This window comes from Sus scrofa, chromosome 5, assembly GCF_000003025.6.
Source record: "Sus scrofa isolate TJ Tabasco breed Duroc chromosome 5, Sscrofa11.1, whole genome shotgun sequence".
NCBI lineage: Eukaryota > Metazoa > Chordata > Mammalia > Artiodactyla > Suidae > Sus > Sus scrofa.
The window spans coordinates 7,269,292-7,283,988 of NC_010447.5; the positions used below are offsets into that span (position 1 = coordinate 7,269,292).

General features: G+C 49.8%; 1 protein-coding gene and 1 long non-coding RNA gene across 5 annotated transcripts in view; one reads left to right on the top strand and one right to left on the bottom strand.

The window, feature by feature from the left end:
• The window catches only part of L3MBTL2 (L3MBTL2 polycomb repressive complex 1 subunit), a 19,828-nt gene extending 11,486 nt beyond the window's left edge, over window positions 1-8,342 (bottom strand). For all 3 annotated transcript variants that reach the window (XM_021091462.1, XM_001929185.4, XM_005653110.3), the window contains exons 1-4: window positions 8,197-8,342; window positions 4,601-4,841; window positions 2,746-2,879; window positions 436-559 (exon numbers count right to left, since the gene is read on the bottom strand). In XM_021091462.1, coding sequence (XP_020947121.1) covers window positions 436-559; window positions 2,746-2,879; window positions 4,601-4,841; window positions 8,197-8,220 — 523 coding nt within the window. In that variant the 5' untranslated portion in view covers window positions 8,221-8,342. The remainder of the gene's footprint in view (window positions 1-435; window positions 560-2,745; window positions 2,880-4,600; window positions 4,842-8,196) is intronic.
• On the top strand, window positions 10,263-14,316 carry LOC110260636. Of its 2 annotated transcripts, none has more exons than XR_002343887.1 (3): window positions 10,263-10,476; window positions 12,902-12,998; window positions 13,595-14,316. It is a non-coding gene; the product is annotated as an uncharacterized LOC110260636 (long non-coding RNA). The 2 variants fall into 2 exon arrangements; XR_002343886.1 differs by lacking the exon at window positions 10,263-10,476 and adding an exon at window positions 12,192-12,322.

Consider the following 14,697-nt stretch of genomic DNA (forward strand, 5'->3'; position numbering starts at 1 on the left):
AACCCTGGGCCGGGGGTGGGGGGTAACTCAGACCAGATCCTTGACAGCAGAGTTGTTTCAGGCCTACGTGTGCAGAGAAATTGCTACACACGCTCAGAGAGACAGAAAGGTTCCTTTCCTTCCCCTCACCCTTCTTCAAACCAGATATGGGTCTCCGCTGCCCCAGGGCAACAGAAGCTGGAGGGCTAAAAGCACTGCAGAACAAAAGCAGCTAATTCTTGGCCTTTGAATTAACAAGGGTAGGTCCTGGCAACGTAAGCGTGGTTGAGGGATTTCCTGGGATGGTTTCGAGGTACTTACCCACCAGGTGGGGAAGATGCAGTCCAAGGCAAGCCTGAGCCCGGCACCCTTTCTAATCCCCACTCCTAGGGAGGCCACCCCAGTCCGGGCACCGCACCCCACCTACTTCCTGAGCACCAGTCCCTGCCAGCTTACCATCCTGCCCTGTTGGTGTCCCATCTGCGAGCTGTCCGGTCCCTTGGGAGTGGAGGAAGGCTCCAATTTTGGCAGACCAGGCAGCTTTGTGCAGAACTTTGGCTTTCTTGGTAGGTGGTTTTCCCTGGAGGGAGGAGAGAAAGAATAGCCCAAAGGCTAAGAAGGAGGCTCTGGATCCAGAGGGCCTAGGTTTCCGGCCGGGCAGTGGTCCAGGTAACCTCTTGGGGACTTCATGTGTAAATCGAGATGATAACAATAAGAATGCTCTGCTCAGAGGGGAGCTGCAAGGGTAAGAGGTCGGTATTGTGCCTGCGCTCAGCAAGCTCAGGGCTGGTGTTCAGCTGGGGAGGGGCTGCGGGTTGGCAGAGCTCCAGGGCAGGGAGGGACACGATTTCTGTCTTTTCAGCCCCTCTTCTGCCCCAGGAACCTCAGCAGAAGGTTCCTACTTGCTGGCGTCAACTCTCAGCCATCTCCTTCCTCTGGTGCTCCCACAGATTTATGGCGGAGAAAGGGCTTCGGATGGCAGGGATGCCAAGGGCAGCACGGCAGGGGGCTGAACACTCTGTACATACATGAATGTTCCAGAGTCCATGGCTTATCAGGGGCTCAAAGGGGTTCTCCCGCAAAGGGAAAGGCCACTGATCTGGTCTGGAATTTGTAACTTAAGCATAGATCACAAAGGCCCCAAGGAGTTCCCTGGTGGCCTGGTAGTTAAGGACCCAGTGTTGTCACTGCTATGGCACTTCAATCTCTGGCCTGGGAACTTTGGCATGCCTTGGGTGTGGCCAAAACAAAAAACAACAACAAAAAAACCCAGAAAAGTCCAGAGAATTTACGAGAGATCAGTGAAAGAGAAATGTGGGTTTATTTATTTATTTGTGTGTGTGTGTGGTTTTTTTAAGGGCTGTACCCGTGGCATATGGAAGTTCTCAAGCTAGCGGTTGAATCTGAGCTCCAGCTGCTGGCCTGCACCACAGCCACAACAATGTCAGACCCGAGCTGCATCTGTGACCTACACCATGGCTTGCGACAACATCAGATCCTTTAACCCACTGAGCGAGGCCGGGGATCAAACCTGCATCCTCATGGATACTAGTCGGATTTGTTACCACTGAGTCACAATAGGAACTCCCCCAAACTGTAGCTGTTAGCCATTTTATTATTAGCTCACCAAGGAGGACTTTTCTATGCCTTGACTAAAATCTGCAAAATGAGAGAAATAACAGTTACTGCCTCACAAAATGAGAGGTAAAGTGACAGGCACCAAGAAGAAGAGCTGGCATGCTATGGCTTCAAACACCTTGGGGGTCATTTAAAGCCCCTGGCTGCAGGCTATACTCCAGCCCAATCAAATCTGAACCTTTGGGAGTTAAGACCCGAGCACCAATATTTTTTAACCTTTCCAGGTGACCCCAACATGCAGTCACGTTTGAGAACCAGCGTTGGGAAAAGACAAGGCCAGGCACCGAGATGGAGCTCAGGTTTCGGCTCTGCTCTTCCCTTCCCCCAGAGCCTGCGGGTAAGTCATTCTTGCTCCCTGGACCTCGGCACACTTATCAATTAACGCGTGGGGAGACGACACAGCTCCATGACTCCTTCCACTTCTAAAATCCTACAAATGTCAATAATGAACTAGAGGTTGGTTAAGACTTTCTAAGTGGCTGCCTATATAACCTGGAGTCAGAGCTGAGGCTGGTAAAGCGTGTGCCGTTCCCCAGCTTCCTTTCAGAGCATCTGTCTTGTTTAAAACTTACTGAGGGCACATCAGACTCTGAGGGGTGAGGATGGAGGGGCAAGGATGGAGGGGAAGGGTAACTCCAGGAATTTGCAATTTCAGGAGTTCCCGTCGTGGCGCAGTGGTTAACGAATCCGACTAGGAACCATGCGGTTGCGGGTTCGGTCCCTGCCCTTGCTCAGTGGGTTAAGGATCCGGCGTTGCCGTGAGCTGTGGTGTAGGTCATAGATGCGGCTCGGATCCTGCGTTGCTGTGGCTCTGGCGTAGGCTGGCAGCTACAGTTCCGATTCGACCCCTAGCCTGGGAACCTCCATATGCTGCGGGAGCGGCCCAAGAAATGGCAAAAAGACAAAAAAAAAAAAAAAAAGGAATTTGCAATTTCACACGCCCCATAAATGCAACCCTCTGCCCTCTCAAGTTTGAGAGCATAATAAGCACTAGGAAGTTTACAACCTCAGAGAGTAACAAGCAAGGTCCTTCTCCAGCCCTCTTGGCCTCTGGCCATCAGCCAGCTGGCTGCACCTGTCTCAGCACCCAGGGCCCCAGGAAGGGTCTTCCAAGTAACTGCCTCTCACCTGTAATCTCGCCAGGATACTGGCTTTCTTGGAGTTGGAGGAGTAGCTCCTGGAACAGGAGACACTGCAGAATCTCTTGGTCTTGGAGAAGAAGGCTTCCCTTGTACCCACGATACCACACATCTCACAGACAGCTGGGGAGAGAACTTGGCACGTGACTCCCTTCATAGTCACCCCGAATCAAACAAAAGGATGGGCCCTTCAAAACCTGGGGCACTGCATTAATCAGGTGAGTCCCACACCCCCTAAGGCTGACAGAACTGGACTAGAAGAAGGTTCTGGTATGTCCATCTGAAGCTGCTGGGCATCCCTGGCCATGTGTGTCGGTGGTGGGGCTGAGGAAAACCCATGAGCATGAATGGGAAACAGATGAGTGTTGGAGAGTTTGCAAAGAAAATGAGAAGAAAAAAATGTACCCACATCATTTAACTTCTATGGATCTATTTTCTTCTCATCTATAGAGTAGAGAGACTGAAAGAGATCAATGTTTCAACACTGGTATCACATTAGAATCACTTGGGGGAACTTTAAAAATGCCCCAGCCTAGAGTTCCCTTGTGTGGCTCAGTGGGTTAAGGATCTGGCATTGGAACCACAGCAGCTTAGGTCGCTGCTGTGGTGTGGGTTTGATCCCTGGCCCTGGAACTTCTGTATACCCAGGTGCAGCCAGAAGAAAAAAAGAAAAAAGCCCAAGCCTGATTCTAATGAACTGGTCCGTGCTGGGTTACAGGCAGCTCCCGAGGTGGTTGTAGTGTGCAGCCAGGCACAAGCACTCCTGGACTGGATGGTCTGTAATGGTTCTTTCTACTTCTAAAGTTCTAAGACTCTAAGAGAATGGCTGAAAGAAGGCAGAAGGAGAAACATAAAAGAAAGGGGAGAGAGGAGAAGACAGGATGAATGGAAAGGAATTAAGAGTCCACAGGTAGGGGAGTTCCCATCGGGGCTCAGCAGAAACAACTCTGACTAGTATCCATGAAGACGCAGGTTCAATCCCTGGCCTTGCTCAGTGGGTTAAGGATCTAGCATTGCCAGGAGCTGTGGTGTAGACATGGCTAGGATCTGGCATTGATGTGGCTGAGGTGTAGGCCAGCAGCTGCAGCTGCGTTTTGACCCCTAGATTGGGAAACTCCATATGCTGTGGGTGTGGCCCTAAAAAGACCAAAAAAAAAAAAAAAAAAAAAAAAAAAAAAAGACTCCAGGAGTATAAGATTAGTCTTCTAAAGAATAAGGGGCCTAGGGAACAGGTGTGTCATCACAGACCATGTAGCCTGCCTCTTTTCAGTCTACACTCTAGAGGCCCTGACTCAAGGGCCCAGCAGCTGTGCAAGCATAACATCTCTGAAGCCAAGTGGCTTCCAGATGATTCACGGGGATCCTCATTGTCGCACCTCCACCCTAAACCTCCTACCAGAGGTCACTTTATTCGGAACCCTCACTGCCCCCCCATCACCTCCCCCTCGCCCCTGTAGCCCCAACTCCCAGTCGACGAGCTATTTCTTGTTCCTTCCCAGATGGAAGCCAGACCACTTTAGGTGTCCTACATTCTCAACACCCAGGCTTAGAAAACCACCAACTATTTACACAAACACAGCAGCAGCACCATGTTAATGACATCTCATACGTGGATAAGCATTAATTGGAGGACAGAATGAAATCACAGTTTGAAATCAGACTGCGGCAGAGGAAATGATTCTTGGGGTACCTCTGTCTCTCACAGGTCCTTAGGCATCGATCCCTTCAACCTGAGATCAAAGAGCCCTTTACACCTGGACAGCTCTGCCCACCTGGCCTACATCCCCCTCTTCCGCCACAGCCCCATAAAACCTCCCCATCTTCAGGGGACACTTTGAAGGCACCTGGCTCAGAACCACTGCCGTCCAAGGAGCGGGGAGTCCCAGGGCTGAGCAAATGCAGCGGGGAGGTGGGCAGCTCCCCAGCTTCGCGGTCTTCATTTTCTGCTTCACTTGACTCCTCTAGGTAGGAGCTGCTCTCACTGCCGGCACTGCTGTTATAACTCCGGAAACTGTCATAGCCACCGAAGAGCTCCAAATCCTCCTCCTCCTCTTCCTCCTCCATGGGTTCCGAAGACGGAGTCTCCTAGGGGAAGAGTGACAGAAACCAGGCAGGAGGAACCATGAGTGGCTTAGTGCAGGTAGGGCGGCTGCAGATCTGCTGTCAACTCCCTTCCCAGTCCTTGGTCAAGTCAGCACTTTGGGGCCAAGTGGCAGGTGGAAACAAATACTCCTTTAGCAAACACCCGGATCATTACTCTTATTTATACATTTCTCAGGTGAAATCAACAAAAATACCTCAGCAAGACAGAAAGCATGAGGAATTCACCAAGCTCCTTCTGTGGATTTATATATATATATATATATTTTTTGTCTTTTGTCTTTTTAGGGCTGCAGCCACAGCATATGGAGGTTCCCAGGCTAGGGGTCTAATTGGAGCTGTAGCCACTGGCCTACACCACAGCCCCAGCAACGAGGGATCTGAGCCACATCTGTGACCTACACCGCAGCTCACAGCAACACTGGATCCTTAACCGGCTGAGCAAGGCAAAGGATCAAACCCGAAACCTCAGGGTTCCTAGTCGGATTCATTTCCACTGAGCCATGATGGGAACTCCCTTCATTTTATTTTGTCTTTTTGTCCTTCTGTGGACTTATAAATGATGACATTTTAACACAATTCAAACAGAACAAATCGATATGAAAATATTATCCTCAGCAACACGTCTTATGAAGACTTTCTGGGAAAGATGTATTTTAGAAACTCATCCTTCCCCCTTCAGCAAAATAATTTCAACTCAAAAACAGTTTAAGTCAGGATTTCCCTTGTGGTACAGCAGTTTACGGATCGGTGCTGTCACTGCAGCAGCTGTGTCACTGCTATAGCACAAGGTTCCAATCGCTAGCCTGGGAACGGCTGTAAGCCGTGGGCACGGCCCCAAAAAACAAACAATTTAAGTCAGAGAAAAGTTAATTTGGGATCCAGACTGCCCTAAAGAGGATTTGGGAGGCAAATGACAGACTAGCTATAATATAGTGGTATATACCACAGCTTTGGACTCAACTCTGATCCTAACTATTCTCAGGCAAGTCATTTCACCTCTCTGGGTCTCTCAATTTTTTTTTTTTTTTTTTTTTTTTTTAGGGCCGCTCCTGGGGCATATGGAGGTTCCCAGCCTAGGGGTTGAATTGGAGCTGTAGCTACTGGCCCACACCACAGCCACAGCAACGCAGGATCTGAGCCACATCTTCGACCTACAGCTCATGGCAATGCCAGATCCTTAACCCACTGAGTGAGGACAGGGATCAAACCTGCGTCCTCATGGTTCATTGGCACTGAGCCCCGACGGCAACTCCTTTTTTTTTTTTAATGGCCATACCTGTGGCATATGGAAGTTTCCAGGATCAAGAATTGAATCTGAGCCGCAGCTGTGACTTAATGCTGCAAGCTGTGGCAACACCAGACCCTTTAACCCACTGCGCTGGGCCAGGCGTTAAACCCGAGCCTCTGCAACAACCTGAGCTGCTGCAGTCAGATTCTTTTTTTTTTTTTTTTTTTTTGTCTTTTCTAGGGCCGCTCCTGCGGCATATGGAGGTTCCAGGCTGGGGGTCTAATCAGAGCTGTAGCTGCCAGCCTAGACCAGAGCCACAGCAACTCGGGATCCGAGACGTGTCTGCAACCTACACCACAGCTCAGGGCAACGCCAGATCCTTAACCCACAAGCAAGGCCAGGGATGGAACCCGCAACCTCATGGTTCCTAGTCGGATTCATTAACCACTGAGCCACGACGGGAACTCCCTGCAGTCAGATTCTTAATCCACTTTGCCACAGTGGGGACACCTCAATTTTCTCATCTATAAAATAAGAAAAATATTTGGCTCACAGGAATGTAAATGAGATAATGTATATATAAATCTACCTGCCATGTAGTCGAAAAGGTGTGAGGAGTTTGGGCTCTAGGCCAGGGATCCAATACCATCCTTACTGCTTTCTAGCTGTATGGCCTGAAGCAGATCCAACTCAGTGCCTCGACTTCCTCATCTGTAAATGAGGGCAGTTCCACCTATTTCACAGACTTTGGGGGAGAAGTAAGGGTTAATATAGGTAAGACACTCAGAAAATTGACTTGCCCACAGCAAGTGCTCAATAAATGTTGGCAGTCATTACTGGTTAAAAGCATGGGTTCTCAAACCAGATTTGCCTGAGTTTGAATCCAAGTTCTCCCACTTATTATCACCTGTGGGATTCTGTGTTAAGATATTTAACCTACTGCTCTTAGTTTCTCCATCAGTACCAAGGATATAATAACAACACCTTCTATAGAGGACTGCTGTGAACACTGCTAAGATGCCTCAAGTCTAGCTGTTTCCAGCAGTTACTGAAAGTTCAAAACTGAGTTATAACTTTTATTCTCCACTTTATGGTTATTCTCCTTGACCCTTGTATTGTTTTTGAGCTCTTCCACTTTATATTTAAAACTACAGGAGTTCCCCTCCTGGCGCAGCGGAAACCAATCCGACCAGGAACCATGAGGTTGTGGGTTCGATCCCTGGCCTCCCTCAGAGGGTTAAGGATCTGGCGTTGTGGTGAGTTGTGGTGTAGGCCCCAGATTCAGCTCGGATTTGGCGTTGCTGTGGCTGTGGCTGTGGCATAGGCTGGCGGCTGTAGCTCCGATTCAACCCCTAGCCTGGAAACGGCCATATGTCGTGGGTTCAGCCCTCAAAAGCAACAAACAAACAAAAACAAAACAAAAACAAACCTACATATGCAAATATGCTAGAAAGGTCACCAAATTCAAATGTAAGGTGACCAGGAGCCAAATGATTACTGGATGAGTGGGTTACAGGTTGTGGTACAGTGGAAAAGATAAGACAGGTCGAGTTTTGGAACTTGGCAGACTTAGTGACTATCTACACTTTACAGCCCTGTGACTCTCCTGGGAAGGCTCATCACCTCTCTAAGCCTCAGCCACTCGAACCATGCAAACCAGACAATAACATAGGACTGCTGAGTATCGGAGAGATAATGCACGTGAACGCTCCAGGCACGGACTGTTTATTAAACTTTAATAAACGGACTGTTCATGAAACTTTAATCTTCCTTTACTTCCCATCGGAATGTGACAGGCCTCCCTCACGATCACGAAAGACCACCGCCACGAGACAAGGAGGAGGAAGACGATGCTGGAGCGCTCAGATCCTGAACCCCACTCCCCTTCCCCTAGGCCAGAGGGGCTGCTCCTCCCTCAACTCCTCGGCTCCAGCGGCGCGCGAGCAAAAAGCACGGCCAATCGCCTCCGGCCCGCTCAGCCTCACTACCTGTGTATCCATCCTCCCGCCCTCCACCCTCCAGGCGTCGCTCAAAGGCCTGAGGAAGGGTCCACCGAGTGAGGCTCCCGGGGTTCCCTTCCCCAGGCACGAGACGTCCGCTCCCTCTCACCTCGACGCCCCGGGGCTTCTCCATGAGACCTAACACCCTTTCTTCGACCGTCACCAGGTGCAGGAAGCCATATTGGCCTGGCCGCTCTTCCCGAGCGCACTCATTGGCCGCCTCTCAGAGCCTCGGGCCAATCAGGCTGCGGGAAAGAGGAAAAGCCGGTTCCGCGCTAGCCCCCGGCCCGCCTCTCTTGGAGGTGGGGAAGCAGCGGGCGCTTGTGGGACTTGTAGTTCCCTAGTGGGTGCGTGCTGAAGCGGGCGTTGCCACAACGAAGGGGAAAGCCCCCCGCCTTAGCCCTGCTGCGGCTTGCGGGGACTGTTACCCTTTATCCACGTAGAGCTGTTTACATCATTCTGACCCCATTCTTCATTAAACATCATTGACTACCTAAGATACGCACTGTTCAGGAGCTGGGAATAATTTCGCACTCTCCCTGATTAGAAATTTAGGGTGCTTAGAGTTCCTGTTGTAGCTCAGCTGGTTAGGAACCCAACTAGCATCAGTGACGATGCAGGTTCTATCCCTGGCCTGGCTCAGTGGTTTAAGGATCCTGCGTCGCTGTGAGCTGTGGTGTAGGTCACAGACGTGGCTTGGATCTGGGATGGCTTGGCCCAGCAGCTATAGCTCCGATTTGACCCCTAGCCTGGGAACTTCCATATGCCCCACCTGGGGCCCTGAAAAGAAAAAAGAAAAGAAGGAAGGAAAGAAAAAGAAAGAGAGAAAGAGAAAGAAAGGAGTTAAGTATACAGCAGTTATTTCTGCTGGGCTCTGGTTGCTGCTGTAGTGCTTGTCTGATCTCTGGCCCAGGAACTTCTTCATGCCACCGGTGAGGCCAAAAACAGAGAGAGAGAGAGAGAGAAGCAGCAAGGAGACAAGTTAGAAGGCACTTGTACTGATCCAGGGGAAGGATGATGGTGGCTTGAATCAGGCCAGACTTAGAAGGCTGGCAAAAAAGTAGAAGAATTTGAGAAATATATTGGAGGCAGTAATTAATTGTTTGGAGTAGGTTTGGAAGAGGGAGGAATCCAGAGTGACTCTGGGTAAAGGTGCCTGTCTACTCTGGATAGGTAGACAGTGGGACCATATTCTGTAGTGGTTAGAAACTGTACAAGGAATGAATGAGTTTGGAGTTAAGAATTCTTGGAGTTCCCTTTGTGCCTCAGTGGTTAACGAATCTGACTAGGAACCTTGAGGCTGTGGGTTCGATCCGTGGCCTCACTCAGTGGGTTAAGGATCTGGTGTTGCCGTGAGCTGTGGTGTAGGTCAAAGACACAGCTCAGATCTGGCATTGCTGTGGCTGTGGCGTAGGCCTGCGGCTACAGTTCTGATGAGACCCCTAGCCTGGGAACCTCCATAGGCTGTGGGTGTGGCCCTAAAAAGACAAAAAACCAAAAAAAAAAAAGAAAAGAAAAGAATTCTGCTTGACTTAGCTCCCTAGCAAGCTAAGGATCTGGTGTTGTCACAGCTGTGGCTCAGGTCACTGCTGTGGCGTGGCTTTGATCCCTAGCTCAGGAACTTTCACATGCCATGAGCATGATGCAGCCCAAAATAAAATAAAAGAATAAAATTCTGTTTGGTCTGAGATGTCCCCAAGAGGGCAAGAAGGCAGTTGGAGCTCATCAGAGAGCCCTGAACTAGAGATATAAATTCCACAATTTTGGACAACCTCTCCTTAAAATAGAATGAGAGTCTCTAAATCCAGCTCTTTCTGATACACTATTTTTCATCACAATGCACATATGATCAACAGCAGAAGAAAGTTGAAACCTAAGCTTTCCAGCTTCCTGCCTTTGCAACAAAAGAAACAGAAATACCAGGCTTGGAGTTCCTGTTGTGGTGCAGTGGAAATGAATCCGATTAGGAACCATGAGGTTTCAGGTTCAATCCCTGGGTTAAGGATCGGGCGGGGCCATGAGTTGTGGTGTAGATCACAGACTCGGCTTGGATCCTTTGTTGCTGTGGCTGTGGCGTAGACCAGCAGCTGTATCTCGGGTTAGACCCCTAGCCTAGGAACCTCCACATGCTGAGGGTGTGGCCCTAAAAAGAAAAGAAAAAAAAAAAAAAAAAAAAAGAAGAAGTAACAGGCTTTAGGGGAGTGACAAAGCAGAGGCAGGACCTCAGTGACAGGAACTATTAGCACAAGTTGAAATGGACATTAATTAGGAATTCAGCTGAAACATCTTGTGAAACACAAGTTTCTAAGCAACAGTGGCCACCTTGGAACAGTGTGGACGTTTTCTCTGCCATGGAGCTCCTGGGCCTGGGTGTGATGCTGTAGCAACGGTAAGCTTTTTGGCTGGTCTGAGCCATGCATCTACACACAACCTCACATACTTCCCCCTTTTTTGGGGGCCTTCCCTCAGTAAGTCACTGTCCCCCTCTCTGGGATCACTCATCTCTCTGTTGGATCATTCCCAATAGCAGCACAACTCGCTCATGTGTCATCAACCATTCTATTCAAATAAATCCCTTGAACCCACCTCCTCTGTCCCCTGCCATTGTGCTGTTCCCCCACCCCCCCATAATGTCTCGAAAGAATTGTCTGCACACGCTACCTCCATTTCTTTCCCTTCTCCATCTGTCCCCAACGCCACCAAAATTGCTCTGCCAAGTTCAAGTACACCTTCTCTGATGTACAGCCATATCTCTCTTCTCTTAGTGGCATATGACATAACTGATGATTCTGTGCTTCCCGAAATACTGTCCTTTCTGGTGTCCCTCTTGATTTTTCTCCTGCCTCTCCGGCCAATCTTCTTTCTGTCCTGGGCCGCCTTCTTTTCTCAGTGTAAGTGCTATCTTTCAGTCTTCAGCCCATATGTTTGTCCTCTGAGTTCCAGACCCATATATCCATCACAGACATAATATATTACATCATGAACTACAAAATGAATATTTCATTCCCTTACCCCAAACTTATTTCTCTTCTAGTTTTTCCCATTTCAATATCCAGCACTATCAGCCACTCAGGAACTTCCTCTTGATTCCTCCTTCTCTATCCCTTCCTTTCAATCCATCAGCAAATCCCTTTAATTCTCCAAAACCTATTTCAAATATTTCCTCTTCTTTCGATCCCTGTTGCCTCCCTTAAATCCAGATCGCCATCATCTGTCCCTCCTTTGGGTTTCTTTTTTTGTCTTTTTTTTTTTTTTTTTTGGCCTTTTTAGGGACACACCCTCAGCATATGGAGGTTCCCAGACCAGGGGTCTAATCGGAGCTGTAGCTGCCAGCCTACGCCACAGCCACAGCAACCCTGGATCCTTAACCCACTGAATGAGGCCAGGGATGGAACCTCATGGTTCCTAGTAGGATTCATTATCCACTGAGCTATGATGGAAACTCTCCTTTGGATTTCATTGAAGCCTCCTGGCTGGTCTCTCTTACCCTACAGGTAAATTGGATTGATTAACTCCTCTATGCGGTGATATGCAGACAGGCTGCTTTTTTCCATATCTCACTACCCTTGTCTGGCCTTCCCCCTATCATTTCATAAAATCTTTTGGGAGAGGACAGGATGACTCGAGTTGAAGTTAAGAGTTAGGGAAGCGCCAGAATAAGAGTTATTCATTCAAATGATTTACTGCATGCGCACTGTGCTTTGGACACAGCACTGAATGGGACCACAGCACAGTCCCTGCCCTTTTGGAGCAGGAACAAAATCCAAAGGAAAGGAGACCAAGGCTTTCCCGCCCCGATCATGGGCCAGCACGGTGCGAACCGCTTTAACTTCGGCCTGCCACCTGTGACTCTGGGGAAGTCTCAGCTCGCCTCATCTGCAAAATGGGATGATAACGACTGGGTCCCTACCCTGGCGCTAGGGTAGTGGAAGCAGGTGGAGATGCCTGCACGGGAGAGGGAGAGGTGGTCGCAATACTCGTCCCACCCCCCACCCCCGGAGGGGCGGGGCGGGCCAGTGGGTCACGTGGTCGGGCGGCCGCGCGCGGCTTCCCGGGGCCAACCGCCGGCCGCCCCGCCTCTCCCCGCCTCGTCCCGCCCCGCGGCGCGCGCCCCCTCCTAGACCCCCGCCCTCCCGGGCAGCCCGCTGGAAGTCTGCCTGGGCGACCCCGACCGGAGCTGGGGGCAGGGGTGCCGGCTCCCTAGGACTGCTCTTAAGCGGGGTCCAGCCTCCGGGGTCCGTGACACCCCCCCCCGGGGGAAGCGGGCGCCGGGGGCTTCTTGGGCAGCTAAACAGAGGACTACTGAGCTGGGGGCTGCAGAGCTGGGATGCCCGTCCCAGGGCTGCTCCCGACGTAGGGGGAGAGGGGCCGCGGGAACCCCCCACCCCCACCCTCAGCTCTTTGTTTTGGGCTGAGAAGAGGGGCTGTGCTTGGCCAGAGTCATTGGCACAGTGCCTGGCACGCCGCGAGCCCTCGAAGTGTCCCGGTCTTGATTGCAACCCCAGCGCGCGGAGAAAACGCGAAAGGGCGCGATTACTGGGCTGACAAGAGGCTAACTGCCATTATTAAGCCCCCGGGCTGGTCAGGCGCGGTCACCACCCCTTTCTTCCCTCGGCAACAGCCGAGGCACACGGAGCACACAGCCTGTGTCCCAGGATTGTGAAAGAGGCGGAGCTGGGGTGCGAACCTGGGCCATTCGGCTCTCGCCCACTGCGCCAGGCTGAGGAAAGCCTCTCCTTGAGCCAGCCTTTGAAGATTGGGGAAGGGTGTGATGGGTGGAGATAACTGATCAAGTTCCGCCCTCCCTGCCCCAGTTCGCTGTTAGACCCTGGGAAGATGGTTGACCTTTTTAAAGACCACACTTTCCTCCACGTTAACACGGCTGAACTTGGGAAAACCAGTAAAGAATGTGTAAGTACTGCTTTGTAAAGTGTAGAGCACTTTCAAAGACGTTGTCAGAGATGATGTCTTACAATTAACCTACTAAGGAAGTGTTTCTTATTAGCTTCCTCTTCGAGATGGAGAGATTGTGTCATGGAGAAGTTTATAAGATCAGAGAGCAGGGGCAGAGAATTAATGCTGAATATGTCAAAAGTTTTTAGGATAATTGCTTTGGATGAACATAAAGCTCTGAAACGCAAACATCCAGTGACCGCATCTGAGCTCCTAGCTACTAGTTTAAAACAATACTTTTGCTGGATCTGCTTGCCCCTCTCAACTCCCAACAACTGTGTCCTAGCAACCCAGATCACCAGGACACAGCAGTTTGAACTCTTTATTATTTTTTAAATGTTTATTGGTTTGGGCTGGACCAACTGTGAGGAGATCTTTAGGCAAAGTCAAAATGGGAAGGTAATTGGAGAGGGAGTTGATTGGATTCAGAAAATTCCAACTGAGTCTTTGGGTTTTCGAAGTAAAACAATTCTTGTTACTGTTATTTGAAGTAACAATTATTTGGGGGGGGGCGCTTGGTGATAAATAATTATTTTTGTCCTTCCTATTGACAGGTTCACCTCCTAGCAAATTACTGGAAGGAACATGAGAAATGTAAGTAGGAATCTGGACGTGGCAGAGGAACCCAAATTGCTCGCTTATAGAATGATGGCAGTTAATTTGGTGATATTATTTCTAGAGGTACCGTTTATTGGCTGGTGCTTATCAAGTGCGGATTTTTGAGGAATGCATTTACTAATACATGCAGCCAGGTCTCCACAGTTGCTGAGAGGTACCCTGAGAGATGCTGTTCTTTTTGGTTCCCAGAGGCCTGGGAAAGGGAAGAGGGGCCAGGTGTTCTCTTTTTTTTTTTTTTCTTTTTATGGCCGCACCTGTGGCACAGGGATTTTCCCGGCCAGAGGCCAAATCCGAGCTGCAGCTGAGGCCCACGCCACAGCCACACCGATCTGAGCCACATGTTCCACCTACACTGCAGCTTGTGGCTGCCACTGAGGGAGGCCAGGGATCAAATCTGTAACCCCAGGGAGACTATACCAGGTCCCTAACCCCCTGAGCCACAATGGGAACTCTGGGCCAGGTGTTTTTTAATGTCTGTGATGTGTGCCAGGTATTTTCTGGGCTAAGTGTTATTACCTGTCTTGTAACCTTGTTTTACCTCACAACAAACTTAAAAGGCAGGAGGGGTTTTTATCCTTTTATTTATTTATTCATTTTTTAGGGCCACACTCAAGCCATGTGGACGTTCCCAGGCCAGGGGCAGAATTGGAGCGGTAGCCACTGGCCTACACCCCAGCCACAGCAATGGTTATCCGAGCCTTGTCTGTGACCTACACCACAGTTCACAGCAATGCGGGATCCTTAACCCACTGAGTGAGGCCAGGGATCGAACCCACATCCTCATGTATGCTAGTTGGATTCGTTTCCCCTGCACCACAATGGGAACTCCAGGTTTTTATCCTTTTAGAAATGAAGAGAATGAAGCTTAGGAGAGTTAAGTAAACCAGCCCCATTGGTGCTGAAAAAATTTTCCTAAACCACGCTTTTCCCGCTTTTCCCGTTGTTGATACATCCAGGTTCAGAGTCTATTAATATTTAATGAATAGCTACTTATGCCAGGTGACTTTGAGTATTTTTTTTAATCCTCAAGACAGCAGCC